The sequence below is a fragment of the Chelmon rostratus genome, chromosome 10 (assembly GCF_017976325.1).
Source record: "Chelmon rostratus isolate fCheRos1 chromosome 10, fCheRos1.pri, whole genome shotgun sequence".
Lineage (NCBI taxonomy): Eukaryota > Metazoa > Chordata > Actinopteri > Chaetodontiformes > Chaetodontidae > Chelmon > Chelmon rostratus.
The window spans coordinates 23,780,835-23,796,966 of NC_055667.1; the positions used below are offsets into that span (position 1 = coordinate 23,780,835).

Here is a 16,132-nt window from a genome sequence, read left to right on the forward strand (position 1 = left end):
TGCAAAGATTCATGAAGCGAGATGAGCAACTGCAAAAAAAAAGATGATTATCTCCAATTAGTCATTTCTGCTTCATTGTATAAATGCAACTTCAAAGCCTGCTTTTAAAACGACTTTTCCTCTGTGCACAATGTCATAAATGAGAGCTTTCAAAATGCTAACTGAGACAGATAATAAACAGCGTCTGGAGCACTGATTAATGGTAAACGTTTTTTTTTTTTTAACTCAGCTGTGCGGCCGAGAGAATTGCAGCTGCTCTTTCATTTACGCCTGTTGGCCTTGCTGTCCGCTTCAAAATCATTCGGGTATAAAAACAAAACACTCTGTCCTGGTTATTTATTCTTCTATTCTAAAAGGAGCAGCGGAGCGGACTCATAAAGAAAAAAAATACTTGGCTCTGGAAAGCAAAGAGAGAATGGAAAAAACTCCTTCACACCTTTAATTGTAAGATAACCAAGGTCTGACTATGATCTGAAAAAATAAGTTAATTCATTTCTTCATACATTCAGCCTCAAAACTCATTATATTAAACATAAAAAACAAGCGTGTCATTGCCTTCGATGTTCCACTCATATGCTGGGTAATGTTAGCCTTTCACATCAAAGTCTACTCAGACCTCATAGTTATACTAATCCTAAGACTGGGTGCTTTTACTACCTTTAAAAAGACAGGAAAGGCTGGCAAGAAAATAAGGTAAGATGGTGCAGGTAGTGCCACAGATGAGAACAGACCAGGCTCCATCTGGAGGGATCAGGGGGCAACAAGCAGAGCCCAGACAGAGAGAGAGGAGACTGAGGTGCCCAAGGCTGTGGAAGCTACTCACAGGGAATGGTGCGCAGGTACAGGTTGTCCCTGATCACCTGCTGGAGCTTATGGTCCAGGGAGCCCTTCTGAAACTGCAGGCTGAGGTAGTGACGCAAATCCGTATTCAACACCTTACCTAGAGGGAAGAGAAATCTGGGTCAGTCCGACAGTTAAATCACGTAGGAGGGCATCTGCATGGCGCGCATTTAACAAACGCCCACTCTGATGATTTGATCTGGAGACAATTAAAAAGACATTCTGAAATCTGAATTCATAATAAGCTACGCCTCAGACGGACAACCACACAAGCTACGAGCTGTGAATCCAAAGGGTCCTTGTCCAGACAGCAGTTGCTTGCACCTGAGAAGGCGAGGTGCTACTGAAGCTTTCGTGTGCTGAAACATTAATTAGGCACGTTCATTAAGAGCTACATGTGTGCATGATAAAAAGCAGTTAAATGACATTAGGACTGTTGCCTCTTGGGAACAGCAGCACTGTCTGAGGGAGTGTTCGAGGCCGCACAGTCATCTTCAAGAGGAGGTGAATTTACCTTTCTGCTCTGAGCGACAGGGCGTCAGAGAGAGGAAACAGAGGAGGAAGAAACGGAGAGATTTCCCTTGTGTTTGCTTTAGTAGCACTCCTCCTCTGTGTGGGCTCCAGCTGTGACGCAGGAGCTCCTTCCTCGGGAAAACTCACTCACAGAATGTGCTTTGAATGTGGCTTCGGCTGCATCAATAACCAGCGCTTTCTCCTCAAAGCCGCCTCGCAGGGGGCACTCAATTAACCTGAGCGCTGGTGTCCACTATCTACATAAAACATCATGTTGCAGTTGTTTTGACAGTTACCACAGCGGCGGCAACACCTGTCAAAATCCAGCTTCGTGTTCGACATCAGCTCCCTCTCTTCGGCGTGGTCTCCGCGAGGCCAGAACGCCGTACTCGATGTCTGAAGAGCCTCTCTGACGCGAGCGTTGACACGCCGCGGATCAGACCAGATCAGAAAACGTTGACAAATCAAAATCAAGCAGACGCCAGGCTGTGAGTAATGTCATCCAGACTCCTAATGAGATGAGCATTAAGCTACTGTGAGGCACATCAGTCATTAAGATAAAACACCTCTCCCAGCAAGACACCTGCAGAGACTGGAAATACATGACTTTACCCATTGTGAGATTAATTCTGCTGTTGGCTAATCTCCTGATGGATATTTTATCATAGTGTTCCAGACACTTCTTATTTTTACTAGTTCACTGATCAACCACACACTCAAAAGTCATTGTAGATTTGCTTTGACGGCAATGTGAAACCTTTTTTTTTTTTTTTTTAACTCAGTTTGAATCTATTCACAAATGCACAAACACACAAGCAAAAGATACCCCCTTTCAGACGAGTGGCAGGGTTCAAACTAGTAAAAAAATAGGCAGAGAGAAAGTGAATAAAAAATAATCATGCAGGGTTGTAACAAAGAGAAATATTCCCACAGTAAAAGAAATGAAAAATTTACAGTGAGGAGCATCCTACGCAGCCCACACTCGACAAGAGTTCGACTCTGAAACTCGAACAGCATTTTTTATGATTTTCAGCAGGAAGCATTGAAGGATAGACTTGGCTGCTGGGGGATAAAAGCCTACCAAATTCAAAAAATATTGTAAATGAAATGAAGTTCTCATCCCCTTAGGAGCTCAAACCAACACCACTGGGACTACAGATCAGCTGCATTATGTTGCCCGGTCGATTCTCCCCCATTAACATCCTCCCAAAAAGTGGTGTTGAAAATACTTTTTGATTAAAAGGCATTTTTGGGTTCTTGCTTACTGCTCGTTCAACACAACTCAATACTTTTGCTCTGCAGGCACACACACGAGCTAATAAATCAAGTGATTTTGGAGTTTTTCGAGTGCGCCTGCTGCTTTACTTAAGTTGAAACAGTCTAGTAACTGCAGCATGTCGGAGGGACAAGTGAGGGACAGGGCCAAGAGAAGCATGGCTCTCCATTATGTAACTCTATAGACTTTTTACTGGCACAATGAATGTGAGGAATCTGGGTCAAGGAAACAAAAGCTGGGTCTGGCTACGCATTGCAACTGGAAAGCCACAAGCCTGCGGTCCATGTTCCCAGAAGCTATGAGACATGAACAACCCCGAAACACACACAAACAATATACATGCCGTTCCCTCCCCTGCCGGGTCAGGCCTGTTCCCATGTTGAAGGGGGGGTGGGGGTGGGAGTGATTTCACTGGGGCTTTCATCATGCTTGGGAATGCCACCCTGGATCAGATGGTTTCACTGTGGACAAAGGATGGAGCTAATTGTTACCACAGGATTCCTGCAACCAACGGTAGATACCCCACCTCCCTTCTTCTCTCCCTCACACACACACACACACACACACACACACACACACACGCAAATCACCTCCCCTGCCCAAAGCAAACTCCCACTCAAGTGCTTCTAACAGGGCAGTCTTTGTGGTCCAGCTGTCAGGTTGCGTTAGCGTGCTGCATCATATCTCCAGCAGCGGAGAGAGAGAGGAAAGGGAGGGAGCGGCAGCTCTCAGCTTCCCGCTAGGTTACAAGGCAGCGCATCACTGGCCTGCCAGGCTGGTAGTACGAGGCATGTGGGACACAATGGAGGCCTTTGTGCCTTGTCATCTGGCTATTAGACACCCTCTCATACAGGGGAGGTGGTGGGGAAAAGGGGGGCCGCAGTTCAAGGACGGCGAATCATTAAAAACAGAGGGAGCGAGGGAGCGAGGGAGGGGGGGTATTTGCAGAGAGGAGTAATGATGATGCATGGGAACGCCTCTCTGCCCCTGACATTATTCCATCGCTCCGTCTCTGACTGCGTCTTCGCCTCTCGCTGTGAGATTCATCAGCTGTGGCAGATCCCCACAGGGCTCCACGCACCTATGTTTGAGATCACTTTCTGAATAGCTATCGGCCTCCCCGGCATCTCTCCCTTTTCTTTCTGCAACTGCTATCCACTTAACCTCTTGTTTTCGCTCACATAACAAGCTTTCAAGTGGTGTGTGCATCTACCTGTCGCTACCGCAACGCCCCTCTGCCTGTCTTCAGCCTCTTACATCAGTGTAGATAAAGGCAAATAAAAAGCAAGCCCCCGCTCTGGCTCCTTCTAAATCTGCCTTTAGTTTTCACTATTTACACATTATGTGTAAAAGGAGTGGGAGGAGGAGGTGGAGAGGAGAAGAGACAAGAGAAGGCAAGAGGAGAGGTCTTAGTTGGATCAATAAAAGAAGATCTAAGTAAGGATCTAATTCAAGACTGAAAGTGCGCTGTATGGATGTAATAACAAAACCCCCATTTTCTGTCTGTCTCTCTCCATCACACACACATCTGCAGAAATGAAAACAAACCACATGCTGCTGCCCATCATCCCTTGCCCGGTCCCTTAAGACACTTACATTTTGGTATCTGCCATGGGAAAGTGCTACTCTCAGCTCACCTCACCATCTGTCATTTTCTGTAACTGATGTCAAAACTATTGAAGTGCTTTGCAAAAAGTCTTTCATTGAGGGGCAAGTTGCTTTTCAGCCAAAAGACCAGACAAAAGCTCCAGTCGTTCTGTGATTATAGAGCAAGGTAAGCAGCAGCACCATTTTTGACTCAACGTGTGAGGCACACAGTCAAAGTGCATGGCACACCAAAGCCTTTACAATGTCCACAGGCTTTTGGAACGACAGTGAGTCGTGGAAAAAACGGAGGTTGTGAGGTTGTATGAGGGCAAAGTTGGAGGAATGCCAATAGTTTTGCAGGTATTTGGTCAAAAACCAAATTACTTTACAAACTGTAGACACAAGTATTGATCTGGTGGTGGCATTAGACGAAAAGTCAAGGTACCACTGCATTGTTGCAATTCATCATGAGGGGGACATGATGTCTGTTCTGAATTCTATGAAAATCCATCCAATGGCTGTTGAGAGACTTTGCTAAAAAACAAAAATGTCAGTCTCATGGTGGTGAGTCAGTAGGCTTTATCCTCTGGGGACCATGAATGTCTGTACTAAGTTTGATCCACTTAAAACCATTTGAGAGTCTGTTTCAGCCTGGAAACAAGTGGAGGACTGGCCTTCTATAGTGCTATGCTGCTAGCATGGCTAAAAATGATGCTCATGAGCCAAAGTTTTGATGGAATAAACCAAATACTTGGCACTGCAAGAAATATTGAACTAAGGCAACTTTTTGGCAACCAACCTTGCACGTTTGATACTGAGCACTCAGGTGAAACTTTCTGTCTGACTGCTGGACGGATTTGGCACAAGAACCATCCTGCCGAAAGCAAAAACACCTATCTTCTGCTGAATCCCTGACGCTTGGCTCGCTTCTTGGCATGCCCTCGCTTCAACAGGGCCAAAACAATTGACCGGCAGTAAAGATATTTACCCATGCACACAGCAAACAGGCAGTTAAATTACAACAGGCTTGCATAGACACAATGCTTTTCCTAAATGAGAGCGGAAGCAATGAGGAGATGTCACCAGCAGGGGTGTCAGTGGGCGTCTAATGAGGCAATTCTCTGACAGTAGTGCAGCTCCGGAAACAGCGAGAAAGCCCCCGCCATCTGCTAATTACCACCTTGTTAGGTTCATTTGGCAAGTCAGGGTAGCAGAATGTCCTGCCTCATTCTGTGTGACAGGCAGAGAGAGAATCAACAGTTTACTGGCATCTCAGGGACACCCAGATTCTTCACTCTCTCCTTAAAATGGCAGAGAGACAAATGAGATTGCAATTCTGGCATGTCTTGTTTTCTCTCCAAAGAGCACCAGGCACAGACAGACGGGCATCCGGGGTTCCACCGCCGGTGGTCTCAACCCCGAAACCCATGCTCACTGAAAGCCATAGTGGTCGTAGAACTACTACCACTCCACTTTCTCTCAATATGGTTGACATGTGGTGTGTTTTCGACTGTTTAGGAGTCGGCATGAAGTCAATTAGCGGTTGCAGAGCCCAAGAGATTAATTGTGAATGGAGGTAGGCTTTGGGATGAAAAATGTTGCACAAAGGAAATCGATGTCCCCAATCGCCCCTTTCTCCCCTCAGGTTAGATACATCCCTCTTAAAATCCAATTAGCGTGATTGTATCTCAACGTAAGGTCAGTCTGCACAAGCTGGGTGCTGCTGTTGTGAAATGGCTAATGACTGTAACTGTAACTGATGCTAACTGTAGCTTTGTTATGTTGGGTCCCCAGCAATTCTAAATCAAAAGTTTTCAACATGTTGGATAGCAGAATTCTTAAGCCACGAGTATCAAATCCCTGTCGATAACACTGAAGGGATGAGGTGCTCGAAGGAGAAGTGACTCTTGATACTATTTTGAGCTCGCTGGGCCACAAGGACAATGGCATTATCCCTGCACCCTCGGCAGAATAGCACGATCAACTCTTTAAGCGGATAATTGAAAGGAATGGTCTTGCTACACATTGCGTGCAGGCTTAATGTTGCGGGCTTATTATAGTCAATGTGATAATCATCAGCGCACTTGGCAATAGACACAGATGGTGTCCCAAAGCACTCAGCATTCAGAAATATATTCTTGGCTCCGGGTGGCTTGCCTGCTATTGTTGGCTGACTCTACTAAATATCCATTAGTTACATGTTTGAGATAAAACTGGCTCCGTGCTTTCTCGGCCTTTAAATAGTACACACCTATTCTGTTGATACATGAAGTGTGTGTGTCTAGCCAGCTAGTGTGTGTAGGCGGGTATAATGAATAATGGCCGAAAGAGTTTGCATTCATTCAAGGTGCCATGTTCTCACCGGTCACTGAGTTAGAGCATGTGACAAAACTGTCAAGCTTTTTCTTTTTTTTTTTTTTACAGATAGTGAGGAAAGACCTTGAAATTGTCCTTTATAATCCTATTGTGGCTTAGAGGAAGACATTTAACAAAAAGCTGAAGTAACACTAAGGTCGAGCCAAGGCTTGTCTGTCCCTTTTGGATTCTGGGGCAGGGAGGTGAACGAACAGTCACATCCACCCCGCGGTCATCCTGAGCGGGCGGGTCCTTCTCCCCTCTCCTGTCTGCTTCCTGTGATGCGCAGCAGAATGACAGATCGTGACATTAACCTCTCCTTCGTCCAGTATCCATGTCCAAACGCTTGCCTGAGCGCTGCTATCTGCCCTGCAGTCTTTCAGGTCCAGTACAGCTCAATGGACACTCCCACCATGATGGGAGTGGTTGGTGGTTTGCTGCCCATTAATGTCATGCATAATAAAGGAGGTGAAAATACGATCTTCCAGAGCTGACTTTCGGTATGTTAGAGATGCCAAATAACCATTGCGGTTTGAATTACAGCACCTTTTCCCGATTTCCAAAAAAGTTTTGCACACTGTGTATAATAAAACAGAATGCGGTAATTTGCTAATCCTTTTTGACATAAACTCAACTGAAAACAGCACAAAGACAATATATTTTTAACTTTATACCTCATCAGCTTCATAGATTTTTGTAAATCTGCTTATTCTGAATTTGATGCAGCAACACGTTTCAAACAAGTTGGGACAGGAGCAACAGAAGACTGGGAAAGATGCTCCACCTGTTTGGATCATTCCACAGGTAAACAGGTTGATTGGTAACAGGTGATAGTATCATGATCATGGTAATGTTAACCAGGAATCACGGCTGAGCTGGCAATGACGGTCTCATTTACCAATAAGGGGAGCTCCAATGCTAAATGCTACAAATTCTGTCAGTGACACAAATGATTCTGTTTTCATTTTCTGACCACCTCCATAGCAGGTTTGCTATTCTGGACAGTGTAAAATTCAATACAGAACAATGAACTGAGACTAGAGCCCTGGCGAAAGACTTGTGTGCCACAGGGTTGGGGCTGCTCTTCAGGGAAGTACGCAAAAAAAAAAAAGAAATAAGAAACACAACAGAAAGAAAAATTAGGTCAATACAGCAGGACAGAGTCAGGACAGAATCATGGAGACCTCTTCCGCCAAGGGCACTGTTCAAGCATGCAGTTCCAGCATTGCGACGAGGCATCGGAATAGTAAGAGGAGAGAGAGAAAGGATGGTCGAGAGGGTGAATAGAGCAAGATTTTAACAAGGTGTCTTTAGGCTTTTGCCCTTTTTCTTTTTAGCCGCTGGTTTCGCTTTCATCTCTAGGCTCCGATATCTCGGCAGCTCCGGTTCACTCTAAAATGCAGCTCTAAACCTTTAACAGTGAGGTTAACCTTGCCTTGTGAAGCATACAAACAAGATAAAATGACTGGGTGAAAACGTTAACATAATGCAGCAGGGCTCAGGAGGGGTGGAGTATGGTTATCTGTGCATATACGTGTGTGTGTGTGTGTGTGTGTGTGTGTGTGTGTGTGTGTGTGTGCGTGTGTGCTCATACTTGCTATATAATGAGGAACTTTACGTTTTTTTACCTACAGAGTGAGGACCATTTTTGGAAAGTGAGGACACCTTGGCCAGTCCTCACAACTTCAAAGGGCTGTTTAAAGGTTAAGACTCTGTATTAAGGGTAAAGTTGGAATTAGGTTTAGTTTAGGTTGAGGTGAGGGTGAGGCATTTAGCTGTCCTCACAATGAGAGATGTATGCGTTTGCACGCACATGCACACCAGCCTTGATGCACCTTTCCTCTTTGCCCTGCGCTTCATCTGGCTGATCTGTTGTGTCGAGGCCATGCGATGCAGAGAAGCTCCCTTCTGCACTGTGCAGCATCAAAAGCCTGCTGCTGTTTGCCATTGCTGCGGTCTGAAACCTCCATCTGCCTATCTGCACACAGACACACACACACACACGTACACCTGCTGTACACACACAAGTATGCAAACCCAAATGTACAAACAAAAAATACCCCCTTGCGCTGCACTTGAGCACAATAGCTTCAAGGGAGACCGACCGAGAGATCAAAGAATCGAGCAATCTTTTTCGCCTCATCTCCATGATAGAGAGCGATCTTTACATCCCATCATACAGAGAGGGAGACAGCCGGTTTCATCGTCATCAGCGGATCAGAGAGAATGAAAGAAGCGACATGGGGAAAGATCAATCAGTGTATTATTGAAGGATCTGAGAGAGGAACCATATGGAGATAGCTGTGTGGCAGCAGCCTCTGCAGCTCTGTGGATTACGGTTCTGCAGAGCAAGTAAAGTGATGTGCTCTTAGCCTCAATAACTGGGGCTGTCACTGACAATATGCCGCCCGATGCATCAGGGAGAGCCCCAGTGGACACAAAAGTTTCAAATCTTGTTCTTTTTCTCCCTCTCACGAACACTGCTGACATTTTACCCCCATAAAGGATCCTGTGAGGTCTGAAAACACACCCAGATGGCACTGTTACATATCAGAGACCTTTTGTGATGGCGACAATGTGGCATCACTGAGTATTTGCTGCTATGGAATGTGTTTTACATACATGGGACAGGTACCTGCTGAGGTGTTTGCTCTGCTGGCTTGGGTATGTGTGTGTAAAGCTCCGTTCAAAGGCCATTGGTAGTCAGCAGTGATGTTTTCGGCATGTCTGCTAACAACACGCACAACAGAGTGGAGGGCGTTGTATTGGAAAACGCAGCCTGAGGAGCTGCCGATGCCGATTTAATGTATCCTCTCTTGTTGACCCAGATGCTGCTCACATACATCTCCAAGTGGCATCTTGTTGAAATGGGCCCAGCACTAACGTATCTGCATACATTAGTGCTGAAACAATTAGGTGATCAATTAGTTGATTAATCATTACAACCATTTATCAGGGTTAGGGTTAGAGAACACCAGCACGTTTTGTGATGCAAATATTCTCTTACGTTTCTCTGGTTTATATGATTCTCACTCAAATGTCATTAAATGAAGTAAAACTACCTCAAATAGAAATAGTACAATACTTGAATAAATGTTACTTTCCACCACTTTTACTTTAGTGCTTTAATGCTACTTTGTGTTTCTACTCCACTATATTTGCAAATTAAGATTACTGTAGATACAAAACATGATCAAGTGATAAAATACACTGCAGTGCATTGAAGCAGTTGAAGTTAGCCCCAGGCCCCATCTAGAACATGAAAAATTCTGTATGCATACTACTACTACTACTAATTTTAGTTTGAGCACGTTTTCTTTGAAGGACTTCTATGGCTGCTGTAGTATTGCTGCTTTGACTGAAATAAAGGGAACAGGACATTGCTGCATCGTCTGTGTTCATTCTCTATTAAATTTAGTTTTTTAACCTGCATTATCATCACTATCTTTCTCACGCTTTCCATGAGGGCCAGGAGGGAGAGGGGGGCAGTAGCATCATCATATGAAAGTTGGTCCTGCTAGTGGGTTCAGGGGCAAAAAGGTAATAATCACCAGGATTTTTACAATGAATGCTTTATTTCCCCTCTTGCTTCTTCCTTTGAAACGCAGACAGCGATGAATCTGCTTCAGTGTTTGAGGTAGTGTTGAATTGTGTGTAACATCGAGGCTCACACAACGGAGATTCAGTGTTAACAACAAGTCTAGTGATGGAACAGTACACTTTTTATATGCAAACATTACTATATATCTGTAGCGAGTAGGAGTCCTCTTAGTTGGGGGATCCAGGCATTTGGCTACTTTGCCTGAAGGTAAAGTCTGCCCAAACTTTAAGGACTTCTCGTCCATTTTTGCTTAAAAGTTGAGACTGAACTCTTGAGTCTCCTGGGCAAACTCAATCTCAATCAACCTCAGGTGAAGTCATTTTGTTAGCTGCTTTCCAAAGCCAAGACCAAACTTTCACTTTCAACTTCTAAGCCAACATGGATGAGAAGTGCTACGAAAATATGGAAATTCGAACATCTACAATTCAGCACCAACTGAGCAAACTCAGGCAAGCACAGCTTCAAAATGGACTTGGTGGTGAGACTGTTTTGACAGGAAATAATATTTGCATGAGAGGACTTTTTAAGGAAAGCGGATCAAAACACATTTTAAATGTGGTTTACACAGAGGAGCAAACTCAGGTTTCTGTAATTAGTATAACCTCTGCAGGTCCTGCAACATTTCATCGCTCACTGCTGAGGTCCTTGGCTGGTCCTTCACTTTGCTCCCTGCTGTCACCACTGGCTGCGGCAAAAAAAAAAACTAATTCCAGGCCCAGGGAATGGTGTATCCACCGTTTCTCACACACATACACACACAGTCGCAACCTGATCCCTGTCGTCCATCTCCAGGAGGTCAGGTGGGGATGGTGTGCATGAAGAGAAGCCACTCTCCTACATTACATCCATCCATCATGTGCTGGAGCCTCTGGCTGCAGGACGACACTCGCCCGTCACTGGAATGAGTCAGCTGGCTGGACTTCAGTCATTTCAGCCCTATGTCCACCGAACATCCCTCTTACTGAGAGATGTGTGTGTCTCTGTGTGTGTGTGTGTGTGTGTGTGTGTGTGTGTGTGTGTGTGTGTGTGCAGAGAACGGCTATGGAGCTATGGTGGAGCTGAGTGCAAGGGTAGGTGTATGACTTTAGCTCAGTGAAGCCATCACTCGGCCACTGGTTACTGACATTTATCCCGTGATTTATCTGTATATCTTTGAAGGCGCACACAAGGGGCTGCTCAATAAGCTGGGCAGATGCCCGGAGAGGAGAGGGCAGCCACATCAGTCACTCACAGCAGATGAAAAGGCTTTAGCAGTGAGACGCCAGAGAGCAGATGTGAAGAGAATCAGAGGCGAAACCTCCCTACAGCCGCTGAATGTCAACTGAATATTTACCTCCTGCTGTTTCCGTGGCTCTCTCTGATGACTGAAATTTGTATTCCTCCAGTTGCGCATAGCAGACGTTAGTTATGTTTAATATATAATTCTCCCACATGACCAAGGGACTCTAGGATGGGGGGGTGAACTGGAGCGAATCATCGAACATCTGTGTGCTTGCTGCTGTTATGAGACAGAAATGGGGTTTGACTGAGTCAGCCAACACCCCGTCATTAAAGGCTGCAGAGTGCGTGAAGGGACCACATCATGTGTGGATCCGTGTTTGTAGGTAGGTGTCAGGCAGAGGAATGACTCTGCAAACGTGCATTCAGGCTGCTCCCTATAGGCTGCACCGCAGCAGTACAGAAAGAGGCCAGGGCTGTACGCCGGAAGGAAAAGGTACACATGTGTTGATCCACAGCCAAATGTCTCGATGATCCGGCAAAGCCCCTAGCGGCTTTATTAGCATCTTGAAAACATGAGGGGCTTTCAGTCAGGAGAGCGTGGCGGTAATGACGCCCAGCCTGAGCGGGTGAGTCGTGGTGTTGTGCTGCTCAGGGACTGATCCAGTTAAAACCAATCCCCTGTTGATCCATTGGTCTTTGTTATAAGTATGATGTCACAGAGATAGCTCGCCGGAGCTTTGCTCTGGCGGGGGTCTGACTGATTCGTTCCATGTGTGAAGGTTCCTGCTGACTCACTGAGATGTGCTGTCATTCACATAATCACACACACGTACAAACAAAAGGACAGGCCACCCCCTCAAAAGGTTAACCTTAAAGAGCGCAGGGTGGTTTCCGTCATGACAAAGGAATGGGGCCGAGGGCCGAGTGTGTGAGTAAGTCTGATAAAACTGATTCAGCGGACCGGCATCAACGACAACATCACCCCCAACCTCGCTAACACCACCTCTCCTGACAAACTGCACATGCAAGCACAAAACCACAGATATATTATTTCAGAGACGTTGAAATGTCAATAAATGCTTGAGGACATGGTCACCCCTGACCACAAACACATTGACTCACTCCCACTGATTCACTCAATGATGATTATCTGGGTTATTTTGCCACAGATGCTCTTCTGGTGCGCCCAAGCACAGATGTCCTGCGCTGTAAAACACAGGAAAACCAGGAAACATGACACTAAAAATACAGTGAACAATACACACGGGTTAATAAAAGGTCAAACACGTGGGAGGGAGGAGGAGAAAGAGAAGCAGGGAGAAAGAAGGAAGGAACAATGTTTACGTATGTATTCATAGAAAGTCAATGCCCCTCCATATGTACTATAGGTGTCCATCTTCAGCTGGAGGTGGAGGTGCCCTGCTATGCAGCCGGAGACAAAGGCTCCTCGCATCTTTCTCCTCACACGCTCCTCCGGGTTCTTTTGACAGCTGAAAGGCTTGCCATCTCTTAGCGTGGAGAAGTGTGTCTTGCTCTGCATCAAAACAACCCTGCTCTTATGTGTCGAGTGCTATGAAAAACAAGTTTGGCGCTGGCAGCACTGAAGAAGAAGAGAGCGGAACAGCGTGACAGCGCTCGAGTGACGGCTGCACACGCAAGGCCGAGTTATTAAAGAGGATGCCACGGGCCTTACTCGCCTTTGGTTTACTTTCAGGGACTTTTTTCACTATAAGATCTTCAAACTTCAGTCTTTGGACGTTCAGAAGGTACTTAGGGAACTTAGTGTGGTGTTGACAAGGGGTTTCTTTTCAGGAGCTCCCTGAGAGGGAAACGGTAGTTGTTTTTATACACCTGAATAAATAAGAGAGGAGAAGATTTGTGGTAAAGTTTCAGGTCCATCTGAGGGAGAACTATGCCAATGGCTTGTCACATGAGAGACATGCCTTGAATTTTAATTTTGTACAGTCAAAAATAATCACTTGGACCACAATGGACCTCCCTCTCTCTCTCTGTGTGTGTGTGTGTGTGTGCATTTTTAATATATTACATAACAGGTGTGAAGGATTATTGCCCTGTGACCTTTCCTTCAGTAACACACAAACAAAACTGCCAATAGCCAAAACCATGAACAAAAACACACCAATAAACCATGTATGTGTGGTTACACACACACACACACACACACACACACACACACACACACACACACACACACACACACACGCGGCCACAGGTGGATGAGCAGATTAAGGACGCGAATCCCCAGGTGAGGGGAATCCATTAGGCTTAATTACTCAAACAGGACGTCCCTTTATTAGAGCACACGTCCCGGTGAGAGCAAAGAGAAGGGGGATGCCAATGATAAAGACAATGATGAATTTAATTAACTGCGAGATACAACTGCAGGGGAATTCATACCACTGTGCGCGCTAATCCGCTTTCCCTGAGAATATTTCTGAACAGGATTATCAATGGGAGAGGGAGCAACGAGCTGGCAGCAGGAAGAGGTCTGGGCTCTGTGGCTTGGCATCGTTCAGTGAATGCAGGGTTTCCCATTACAGGCAACTCGCGGACGGGTCCTGCTACAAAGCTGGCGCCGAGGGGACTCGCTTGAGATGGTAGATTTGGTGAGTCCTTCTAAAACCTGCACTGGGAGCTGACCTGTCAGCTCTCATTAATGCCACCTTTGAGGAGGACTGGAAGCCAAATGTTAATAGCAAAAAAAAAAATGTTAATCTCCACTTAGCAAGGACTAGTAGAAATGTTCCACTTTGCATCTGCCTCAAAAGCCTCACTATGACTTAATTATCAATTACTCGACACACTGATTCATATTCCTGGTTGAACTGCGGAGGCGAGGTTTGCTGCAGTTACACTGAACGTCCTCGGGAAAGAGTTTTTAACACTCGACCAGCCTGCCCCTGTTTGCCTGTAAACACTGCGTCCTGCATTTACACAGCTGCTCCGATTGCGAAGTGGTCGTACAGCTTAAGTAGCACCACTGTAATAATAGATGGCCAACAGCACAATTATGCCAGTCATAACTGAGCATTTTCATAGCTTTGCACCTCTGGGCTTCATGCTGTATTACTGCTCTCAGTGTGAATGACAAGTCTGTCAGGAAGCAGGCGTAAGGAATCTATTAAGGCCGACGGAGGAAAACAGAGACAGCATGCTTTCGCGGTGCAACCCCTAATTTTCAATTACAATAGTGGATTAATAGCAATCAGCACACCCAGGTGGTGCCTGTGATTAGCTAATCTACAGAGGCATGCATAATGACATCTGTTCCACTCCACTCCTCGTGCCAGCCTGCCCTGGTTAACACACTGTAGCAGGCAGAGGAGGAAGAGGAGGCGGGAGAGGGGGTCGGACTTCCGCGAGAAAATGTTTGTCGTGAAAAATGTCCTAAATGGACACACAAGGTCACAGTGTGTAACTTCACCATCCCCCTCAATGGAATCAGTATCAACGGTGAAGAGGGGAGAAGAGAGAGAGGCAATTATGAACTAAATTTGCTCTGTTGAAGTGGACTGACATCATACAGCATCTTGGCCTGCTCTGCCCCAGTAAAGCCCCTCTCGGGAAACTCCGGCACATATGCCGAAATCAAACTTTGCCACTTCAAAGACATTCTGCCACTTAATCAAGTCGACACAAACGCATAGCAATGATGATTAGTCTTTTTCAAGCCATTTCACCCCTAAGTGGATGGACCAAGTTAAATGCTCACAGCCAATCTTCTTAATGGGGAGGGAGGGAGAGCTGAGAGCAGGCGCTAATTCGGAGGAATAAATACATTTTCAATTAGCCAGCAGAGGCGGCGCAGGAAACGCCATTACACAACAGTCCAGTTTCCATCCCACAGCCTGACTCAGATTGAGGCATCACTCATTGTTGTGTTAAAGACTTTTAACTAATTGTCTGTAGACCTCAGGCCTGCTTTGACTTTGCTCACCATCTTTGGATCAAATGCGCATGGAAAACACAAAGATAATGAAACCGTGCTGTATGCAGGCTGCCAGAGTGTATACCAGCGTAATTAGCTCAACATCAAATTTACTAGGCCTGCCAGGGAGCTGTGTGCAATGCATGGGCTATTTCACATTATCATTATCACTTACTTGAGACAGCCAAATGAAGCTACTGACCCCCTGACCTGTTCTATTGCAGAGTGTAGAAGCTTCACGCGGGAAGGAAAAGACGTGTGGATGATGAACTGCCTCAACATTAAACCATAATTCCCCATTCAAATCCATTAATAAGTCGCTGGCGCTGTAGTGACATAGAGGCAAAATACACAGCAGTGTTAGGTAAACAGGCCCAAGATGAAGGCGCACACAAAAATCAACAGGATGCTTTCAACTGGGAGTGGGACGTGTTTGGGAAGCCTCTGGAATTACCTACATTACTGAATGATTTTTAATTAGTCTGAATTAATTGGCCTCGGCCAAAAGAACAGATACAAACATGCAATGTGAAACAAGTAAAACAAGTAAATAAGGATGGGAGGAAGTGACTTGAGCAACCAGCAACCTCATAGCTGGAGACCCGTTTTGGGAGGGGTCAGGCAACGCTGTGAAACAGTTTGTTCAGCTCATAAAGCTGGTGAGGGCTGCAACAGGAAAGCACATCTCAAGATGTGGGCCTCCGTCAGTCAGCAGGCAAGATATGGAAGAAACGTAGGAAATTCAGTAATGCTGTTTATCTCTACGAGCGATCGTAAGATACATAACGTT

The 16,132-nt window shown here is 45.7% G+C and overlaps 1 protein-coding gene across 1 annotated transcript in view; it reads right to left on the reverse strand.

The window, feature by feature from the left end:
- magi3a (membrane associated guanylate kinase, WW and PDZ domain containing 3a) overlaps positions 1-16,132 on the reverse strand; it is a 106,515-nt gene that overhangs the window by 41,474 nt on the left and 48,909 nt on the right. Inside the window, exon 2 of the mRNA XM_041945315.1 lies at positions 824-940. Coding sequence (XP_041801249.1) covers positions 824-940 — 117 coding nt within the window. The remainder of the gene's footprint in view (positions 1-823; positions 941-16,132) is intronic.